At 41.5% G+C, this 9,671-nt stretch overlaps 1 protein-coding gene across 1 annotated transcript; it reads left to right on the plus strand.

Annotated features, from left to right (window-relative positions):
- Positions 1-837: 837 nt before the first annotated feature.
- On the plus strand, positions 838-2,846 carry LOC109209084 (eukaryotic peptide chain release factor GTP-binding subunit-like). Its single transcript, XM_019372265.1, has 3 exons — positions 838-1,710; positions 1,989-2,591; positions 2,733-2,846. Exons 1-3 carry the CDS (start codon positions 838-840, stop codon positions 2,844-2,846), a joined length of 1,590 nt encoding a protein of 529 aa, XP_019227810.1.
- Positions 2,847-9,671: the final 6,825 nt, after the last annotated feature.

Consider the following 9,671-nt stretch of genomic DNA (forward strand, 5'->3'; position numbering starts at 1 on the left):
ATACAACGACATCACCCTACATACTTATCCCCATACATTTGTACTTAATATATATATATATATATATATATATATATATATATATATATATATATATATATATATATATATATATATATATATATATATATAACTATATAACTATTTACTTCATTACAAATTATTTAATCAATTAGCAATATAAAAATTTCTAAGTGTCATTTCGTTTAAATACTAGTATACTTCATATATCTTACTATAATATACTTTACTATCATGGTCGTGTGGTACCATTTAAAATAAATACATACATTATTATTTCATTAAAACATCTATGTAAAAATATATATATATTTTCTCAACTTATAATTTTTCTAATCTCATATAAAGACTACAAATTTTCGTACACTTAATTCTTAAAATGGTAAAAAGATAACCTTCTTTTCTTGTGAGAAAATAATTTTTATCTTTACAACAAAGAAAAATCTCATAAACTTTTCTCATATTATGTGTATAATTTAAAACATATTCGAAATTAGTAATATTAATAACTATATAAAATCATAATCTTCAAACTTTTTACAAAAATATTCCACTTAAAATATCATATCAACTGTATATGACGGTCTCAAGGTTGTTAAACTTACGGGGTCTTACAATAACATAGTCATGGATCCTCTATAATCTCATGAATGGTCTTAATCCCTTCGAGCTCATATGGGTTACTACGACTTATCCTAATATTAAAGTACGGGATGTAATAGTTTAGATGCTATGAACTAATCTATAGCCAAGAATGCAGTTGATGGATCGTTTATGGATAAGACATTTGCTAGAGTCAAGAAAATCCTTAACAAAATGGCAAAACATAACCAAGCTTGGCACTCAGAGGACGCCACAGGTGGAATTGCATATCGTACTCCCTCCTTGACCAACATGATTAAGGAGAACCAAGCAAGAGATCAAGTAATTGCAGGTCTTGCCACCAATATCAGTGTGTTGACAAAGATGTTCACTGAAAGCCAAACGAAAAAGGTAAATATTGTGGAAGATGTTCAACCCACATTAAATGAAGATTATGAGGAAGCAAACTATGTCAACAACTCTCAAGGAGGTTATCAAAGTCAACAATACCAAGGTCAAGGACAACAAAATCAATGGAGGCCTAACCCGCAAGGGCAAGGCAACCAACAGTGGCGAAATGACCAAGATAGCTCAAATCAAGGGAATTGGAGTAACAACAACAACAACTTCTCAAATCGGAGTTCGAACCCTTATGTTCCACCAAAGGGACAATATTCAAATCAAGGTTCCTCGAGTAATTCCAAGTTGGAGAACATGCTTGAACGGGTATTGCAAAATCAAGAAAGGGCCGACACTTCAATGAGGAATATGACCGAGCTTGTTGGCTCTCATACTGCGTCCATTCAAAAATTGGAGATGCAAATGAGAGATCTCTCGAGGGAACAAAATCCAAAGCAAAAGGGGACACTCCCAAGTGACACAATTGCGAACCCAAAGGGTAGTGGGAGTGGTCAAACTTCTCATTGCATGGAAATTACCACTCGGAGTGGGAAGGTACTCCAAGGAGAGAGTGAACAAGTGGTTGAAGTGGAAGAGTCCAAACAAGAAGTTGAGGCACAAGTTGAAGCACCAATTGTTGTTGAAGCAAAAAAAGGCCCCGAAAAAGTTGAAAGTTCAAGAAGTGAACCGGAAGAGGTTAAGGAAAAGGTAAAAGAGACACCAAAACTCTACCACCTATTTCTAGACCTCCTCCTCCTTTCCCTCAAAGACTTGCTAGGAGGGTTGATGATAGCAAACTCAAAAAGTTCTATGACGTTCTCAAGCAATTATCGGTAAATATTCCATTTGTGGAAGCATTTCAAGAGATGCCGAGTTTTACTAAGTATTTAAAAGATTTGATCACCAAGAAGAAAATCACCAAAAATGAAGTGGTGAATGTGACTCACCAGGTTAGTACCATCATTGAAACTACCACCATTTAAAAGAAAGAAGACCCGGGGGAGCGTGATTTTGCAAGAGCCCTTTGTGATAATGGGGCTAGCATCAACTTAATGCCTCTTTCTATTTACAAGCAAGCGGGGTTAGGTATGCCGAGACCCACCAGTATGAGGTTGCAAATGGCCGATCGTTCCATAAAGAGACATGTGGGAATTGTTGATGATTTGCTTGTGAAAGTGGGGAAGTTCCATTTACCCGCCAACTTTGTAATCCTTGATGGTGAGGTTGACAAAGAGATTTCTATCATCTTGGGGAAAATATTTCTTGCTACCGGAAGAGCACTTATGGATTCAGAATGGAATGAGATCAAGTTCCGTATTAATGACGAAGAGGTCACATTCCAAGAAAGCAAGGGTATGAAGCTGCCGCATGAATATGAAAGCATCTCGGTGATTGATGTTGTTGATGAGGTAGAAGACGCAGTTGAAATGAAGATGGAAGAACAATGCCTTGGTGAGGCATTGGCAGCTATTTTGGTAAATTTTGATGGTGAAGATATGGAGGGGTACATGGAATCAATAAATGCATTGGAAGGTCTTGGGTCCTACAATTATGCTCCAAAGAAACTCTCTCTCAACTTGGAGAATAGAGTCACTCCTTACGCCAAGCCTTCAATTATTGAGTCGCCGTAACTAGAGCTCAAACCATTTCCACCGCACTTGAGGTATAAAGTTCTTGGCTCTAATGACACTCTACCAGTAATCGTTTCATCTTTGTTGAATGATGTGCAGGTAGAACAACCGTTGACTGTCTTGAGGGAGCATACGCAAGCTACGGTGGACAATAGTGGACATCTGAGGGATTCCCGCTGGAATTTGCAAACACAAGATAAAATTGGAGAATGAGAGTAAACCAAGTGTAGAGCATCAACGAAGGTTAAACCCTTCCATGCAGGAGGTGGTAAAGAAAGTAATCGTCAAGTGGTTAGATGTTGGGGTAGTCTACCCCATTGCCGATAGTTATTGGGTGAGCCTGGTGCAATGTGTGCCGAAAAGGGGAGGCATGACCGTGATTGAAAATGATAGAAATGTCATCCCCACAAGAACAGTGACCGGATGGAGGGTTTGCATGGATTATCGAAAGTTGAACAATGCTACGTGCAAGGAGCATTTCCCTATGCCTTTTATTGATCAAATGCTTGATCGGCTGGCGGGGAGGTCATTCTACTACTTTTTGGATAGATATTCCGGCTACAACCAAATCAATATTGCATTGAAAGATCAAGAAAAGACAACATTCACTTGTCCATATGGGACGTTTGCATTTAGCCGGATACTATTTGGTCTATGCAACGCTCCAGCTACTTTCCAAAGGTGCATGATGTCAATCTTTTCAGACATGGTGGAAGATTTCCTAGAGGTATTCTTGGATGATTTCTCTGTCGTGGGTAATTCCTTTGAGCATTGTCTTGACAACCTTAGACAAGTGCTCAAAAGATGTGAAGAAACAAACCTTGTGCTAAATTGGGAGAAATGCCACTTCATGGTGGATGAGGGCATTATGTTGGGTCATAAAATTTCCAAACAAGGCATAGAGGTTGACCAGGAAAAGATCGAGATCATTTCCAAGCTTCCTCCACCTACTTCAGTTAAAGGTGTCCGATGTTTTTTGGGGCATGCCGGCTTCTATAGGCGTTTCATTAAGGACTTCTCCAGAATAGCAAATCCTATGTGCAAACTTCTTGAGAAAGATGCAAAGTTCGTATTTAATGAGAAGTGCCTAAAGGCCTTTGAGGAATTAAAAGAAAAGCTCACCACGGCACCTATTATTGTCACACCCGATCGGTCTCTTCCATTCGAACTCATGTGTGACGCTAGTGGTGTAGCTATTGGGTCAGTGCTTGGCCAACATCATAAAAAGATCCTTCAGCCTATCTACTATGCAAGCAAGACACTCAATGGCGCTCAAATGAATTACACTGTGACTGAGCAAGAACTTCTTGCCATTGTCTATGCTTTTCAAAAGTTTCGGGCTTATTTGTTGGGGTCCAAAATAATAGTATACACCGACCATGTTGCTCTTTGCTATCTTATGGCGAATAAGGATGCCAAACCAAGATAGATTCAATGGGTCCTTTTGTTGCAAGAGTTTGACTTTGAAGTCAAGGATCAGAAAGGGATGGAAAATCAAGTTGCGGATCACATATCTAGGCTTGAAGAGGCAGGGAGACCAAAAGAAGACCTTGAAATCAATGATGTTTTTCCAGATGAACACATATTGGCATTGTCTAACACATTTTCTCCTTTGTATGCCGACATCACTAACTTCTTGGTTAGTGATCTTATTCCCGACGGATTGGAAACTTATCAAAAGAAAAAGTTGTTGCGGGAGTGTAGGCATTACTATTGGGAGGAACCCTTTTTGTTCTGTATTTGTGCCGACAACATCATCCGGCGGTGTGTTCCGGAAGATGAGATGATGCCAATTCTCAAGGCATGCCATGATTCTTCGTTTGGGGGTCATCATGGAGGAAATCGGACAGCGGCAAAAGTGCTTGAGTGTGGCTACTATTGGCCATCGATCTACCAAGACGCATATCAAATGGTCAAGGCATGCGACCAATGTCAAAGACAAGGGTCAATATCTAAAAGACATGAGATGCCTATGAATTTTATACTAGAGGTTGAGATCTTTGATGTGTGGGGAAGACTTTATGGGCCCCTTTGTGAGCTCTTATGGCATGACCTACATCTTGGTGGCTGTGGACTACGTCTTAATGGGTCGAGCAAATCGCCTTACCTAACAATGAATCAAGGAGTGTAACCGCATTTTTGAAGAAGAACATATTCACACGGTTTGGTACTCCAAGGGCTATCTTGAGTGATGGTGGGTCTCATTTCTGCAACAAGGCTTTCGCCAGGCTGCTTGAAAAGTATGGTGTAAAGCACAAGGTGGCCACACCCTATCATCCTCAGTCGAGTGGTCAGGTTGAAGTTTCAAATAGGGAAATCAAAAACATCCTAGTTAAAACTGTCAATGCAAACAGGACCGACTAGTCAAGGAAGCTAGATGATGCGTTGTGGGCATATCGCACAGCATATAAGATCCCCATTGGCACTTCACTGCATAGGTTGGTTTTTGGCAAAGCATGTCACTTGCTAGTGGAGCTTCAACACAAAGCCATATGGGCATTGAAGAAGCTGAATCTTGACTGGGCCGAGACTGCTAATTTGAGGATGGCAGAACTCAATGAGATGGAAGAATTCCGTCTCCATGCTTATGAGAGTGCAGCCATGTACAAAGAAAGGATGAAGTTTGTCCATGACAAGAAGATCTTAAAGCGGGAGTTCAATTTTGGTGACTTGGTCTTACTCTTCAATTCAAGACTCAATCTATTTCCGGGTAAACTCAAGTCCAAATGGTCGGGCCCGTTCAAAGTTGTGAGTGTGTCCCCCTATGGTGCTATTGAATTGGAGTCGGAGGATGGGACTCGAACTTTCAAGGTGAATGGACAACGAGTCAAGCATTATCTCGGTACTGCAGGAGAAAGGCATTTGATAGAACAATTTTCTCTAAGGGATGGTCCAACAGCAGCCCCCACCAAGGAATAATCCAAAAGGAGTCAACTGCATCGTGTCGCGACGTTAAAATCAAGCGCTTCTTGGGAGGCAACCCATGTTTGGTAACACTCTTTTGTAGTTTTTTTCTTATTATTATTTACATAGTTTAGATTGAGCGAGTTGACGTGTGTGCTAGAATGCAGCTAGTCCCAAAATATCATGAACAGGGTCCTAGTGCTGAAGAAACTGAAGGAAAGAGAGGTCCAGATTGAGTGACAACTATGCGGTCGCATAATGACTATGCGAACCACATAGTCATTGCAAACTCCGGCAGAGAATTTGGCTACTTTAGTTATCAACTATGTGGTAGGTTTTTCATTTATGCGGCCCGCATACCCACTTTGCAATCGCATTTTGCATCGCAAAGTTTATCTAGGCTGCCAAGTCATAAGTCCACCGCATAACACTTATGCAATCTCACATTGTGTTATGCGACGAGCTTAACAGCTGCAGACCTGCCAGGTATAAACCCTAACCCACTCTATTCACACACTCACGTTTGAACAAAACAAAGAAAAAAAGGAGAGAAGAAGAGAACGCATAGAATCTGCTAAGGACGAAAAAAGGAAAGGATCAAAACAAATCAATACTCACAAGCCTTCTCATTTTAATTTTCAAATTCACGAGCTCAGGTATGGCTTCTAGCTCTCTGTTCTTCTCGTTACTCTCATTCTTCCTTTTTACTCTCCCTCTTATGAACCTAACCTAGTCTGGAAGCCCTGGATATCTGAATGTGTTTTCTTGTATGTGGTCGAATTGGGCTAAGTTTGTGACTTGCATGATAGTACAGTATGTGCATTTGATTTTCTTTGGTGAGGAGTTGATTAAGAAATTGTGTGTGCTATTGATTTGATGAACCAAATAGGGGGAAGTCTGAGTACCTCTCTCTTTATCTCTCTCTCTCTATCTCTATCTCTATCTCTCTCCCTCCCTCTCTCTCTCCCTCTCCCTCTCTCTCGCTCTCTCTTTCTTGTTGAAATTGAACACATGGGCACTAGATTTCTAAATGGGTGGAAATAGAAACCCACATGATTTGGGGAGGGTAAACTTTCATGAGGAAGATGACCTCTGCGGGCCGCATAATCTCTTTGTGGTCCGCAAAATCATCGCATATGACCCCTAAAGTTCCCTAAGGTAAAATGGGTTATGCGATTGCTTTTGCGATCGCAAACCCTTTTTAAGGTCCGCATGTGTGTCGCAGAGTGAGGCAGACCATCAGGCTATCTAGCCTTCCAAAATGCGGTCACTTTGCGATCGCATAACCACTTATGTGGTTGGTTTTGCGATCACGTAGCTGCTGATGACTTTCTGCTTCTGCACATATGCGATGGTTATGCGCTCCGCATACTTGATATGCGATCGCATAACCCATCGCATTTTTGTGTTCTTTTTTTCTTTTATCTCTAATAAATTTCCCAGAGTTATTTCATTCACTCCTACAATGCTTCATCAACAGGAATGGCACCAAAGAAGTCTAATCCAATGCAATCACCGCCTGGTCGTCAACAGAAAAGGGCTGCAAATCCTAGCCAACAAGCAAAATGTCAGCGGGCTCAAGCAATCCGCATTACTACTGAGCACTTCTCCCAATTTGAAGAGGAGCAGTCACAAAGTGACTTCGGGCCTTCTGTTGATCTACAGGCTGAGGCACACAGGAAGATGGGGAAGATCTTAGTCTTCCATTTGAGGTCAAAGCCTCCATAGATCTATATAAAGCTGGGCTCTCAATGAGAAAAATCCTCAAGGAGAAGCAGTTAAGTTTAAATGGGTTGTCGGAGTACTACACTCACATACTCGAGAACATTAAGTAGAGAAAATGGGAATTCTTCACTGAGGTCTCGGATGAATACAATGAGACAAGTGTGAGGGAATTTTATGCTTCATATGGTGCTTCCAGGACTGCCGAACAAAAACAAAACATGATCTTTGCAAACACTGTCCTAGTTCAAGGGGTTCAGGTTCTTTGTGATGAAGCGACTATCAATTACGTGTACTTTGAGAATTGGAGCTCAGACACAACTGAGTACGAGGCTAAGGTAGCTAACAAGAACAACGAGCGCGCCTGGGTTGCCTCTGTCATAACAAAGGGGACACCCGCCTGGATTGACCCTTAGCACAAGATTTACAAGGAGGATCTCACAAGGGTGGGTCGATATTGGCTTAGCTTTGTCACGTCCCGTCTGATGCCGTCTAGGAATGAAACTGATATCAATATTGAGAAAGCAATCCTCATTGCGTGCATCATGACAGGCATCAAGATTGATGTGGGAGAGATCATCTTTCGAGAGCTAGGAATCAGAGCCAACCAGAAACAAACATCACTTCCTTTCCCATGTTTGGTCACTGCTCTCTGCAGAGCAGTAAAGGTGTCTCCTATGCCAAAGGTAGACAAACTGGAGAAAGCTCTCAAAGACATTGACATCATGAGAATCAGTGATGCCGTAGAGAAGGCCACTGTGGCTCCGATAGAGACTCACGTTCCTCCTCTAGCAGACATAGCAGAGTCAGAGGTCCCAGCACTGCCTAACACCTCCCAGGCCCCAGCTACCTCCACAGCTACTCCACAGCCCTCCACTGCACAGGCCCAGGTTCCTTTACCAGCTCAGTCCAAGCTGGGTCTACTTTCTCAGCATGCCAATGCCAAGGTAGACCGGCTAATCAAGGAAATTCCCAACCTCATCCAGCAAGCATTGGCCCCTATCCAATCCTCAGTGGATGTTCTTCAGTAGCAACATCAAACTTGTGAGGATCGCCTTAAGCACTTTGCAGTACATCTTGAGATGGTTGAGCGGGGTGAGGTTGGAGGTATGCATCAGCTCCGGAAAGATGTGGATGAATTGAAAGCTGAGATACAGAAGATGCAGAGTCTAGAGTTTGACTTGGCACCCTTGTCGCGCCCCCTTTTTCTCGCGAAATCGGGTTTATGACATTTGGGAAGACAACTCGTTCCCTTTTGGGAATTAGGTTTTTGATTTGAAGAGTCGCCACCTAATGACTAAAGTGCATTAGGACACTAAGAAGGGTTTGATTTAAGTAACTAGAGATTGGGTAAGGGCTTGAAATTATCCCGAGGGGAAGGTGTTAGGAACCCCTCAGGATCCACTAGTGTGGTTCGCGGCCAAACTATTGTTGTGACTTAAGTGCAAATAACAAATAGGCAAATAAAACTTCAAGTAAGAGGGGATTTTCACATAATGGTTACAAATAAGCAAAGTTAGAAAGAACGAAAAGGAGAATGATTTTTCCTTATAGAAATGGTTTAAAAATTTGGAAAAGAAGCAAAGAATCAAAGAAACAAAGGGAAAGGGGGTCCTAGGTTTACAAATAATATGGATCACCCCACACAACATCCGGTAATCACTCCTCAGTGAGGGGCTACACGTGATGTTATCGCGCGGTCATCATTTCCATATCTACCCTTTCCCACCCCGTTAAGGTATTAAAGCGCGGAATGGTCTCGTTTACTTATTGCATGCTATTACCCGCCCCAATCCTATCAGCCACGGAGGTACTTGGGACTACTAACCCTAATGGGAGGAGATACTGGCTTATTTGTGGTTTCAAAAGGCAAAATACTAAGGCGACAGGCAAAAACACATATATCAAGTTTGGGGAAAGCATATAAACAAATAAAAGGCTCAAATACACCTCCTTTAAACAGAGAAAGCAAGTGATTAGCATGACTTACACATACTGTTTAAGGTCTAATTAAAACTTAAAGGTTGAGGCAGACTGATTTATTACATAGTTCAGATAAGAAGCCCAAAGTAGGCGTGCCTGTTGGTTGTAGCTAATAAAAAACTGATTCAGTTTATAATTTTACCCTAAGGCTTGCCTAAGTGTTGAACGAGGGTCCTATAGGCATGATATCTACTGATTTTAGAAACAATGAAATAAACTGAATACATACTGATTAAGAAAGGTTGCCAGATTATTAAAGGAAGACAAGTTTTAGTGGTGCTAGACCGGTACCCTTGAGCGGACAACTCAAGAGGGAAAGGCACGGAACCGTCGACTGCACCGCTGGTCGACTGGTTTTACCGCAAATATGCCTTTGCCAAATTTAGGGGGTAATAATATCGGAAGAGCGCAACCACTCATTAAGCGTTG

Source organism: Nicotiana attenuata, unplaced genomic scaffold, assembly GCF_001879085.1.
Source record: "Nicotiana attenuata strain UT unplaced genomic scaffold, NIATTr2, whole genome shotgun sequence".
Classification (NCBI taxonomy): domain Eukaryota; kingdom Viridiplantae; phylum Streptophyta; class Magnoliopsida; order Solanales; family Solanaceae; genus Nicotiana; species Nicotiana attenuata.

What these genes read in the sequence shown, in the direction of transcription:
- LOC109209084 (XM_019372265.1), top strand. Translation starts at nt 838, where the DNA reads ATGGCAAAACATAACCAAGCTTGGCACTCAGAGGACGCCACAGGTGGA. An exon ending in CGGAAGAGGTTAAGGAAAAG is followed by an intron (nt 1,711 to 1,988) that starts GTAAAAGAGACA and finishes ACCATTTAAAAG; the next exon opens with AAAGAAGACCCGGGGGAGCG. An exon ending in CTCTCAACTTGGAGAATAGA is followed by an intron (nt 2,592 to 2,732) that starts GTCACTCCTTAC and finishes AATGATGTGCAG; the next exon opens with GTAGAACAACCGTTGACTGT.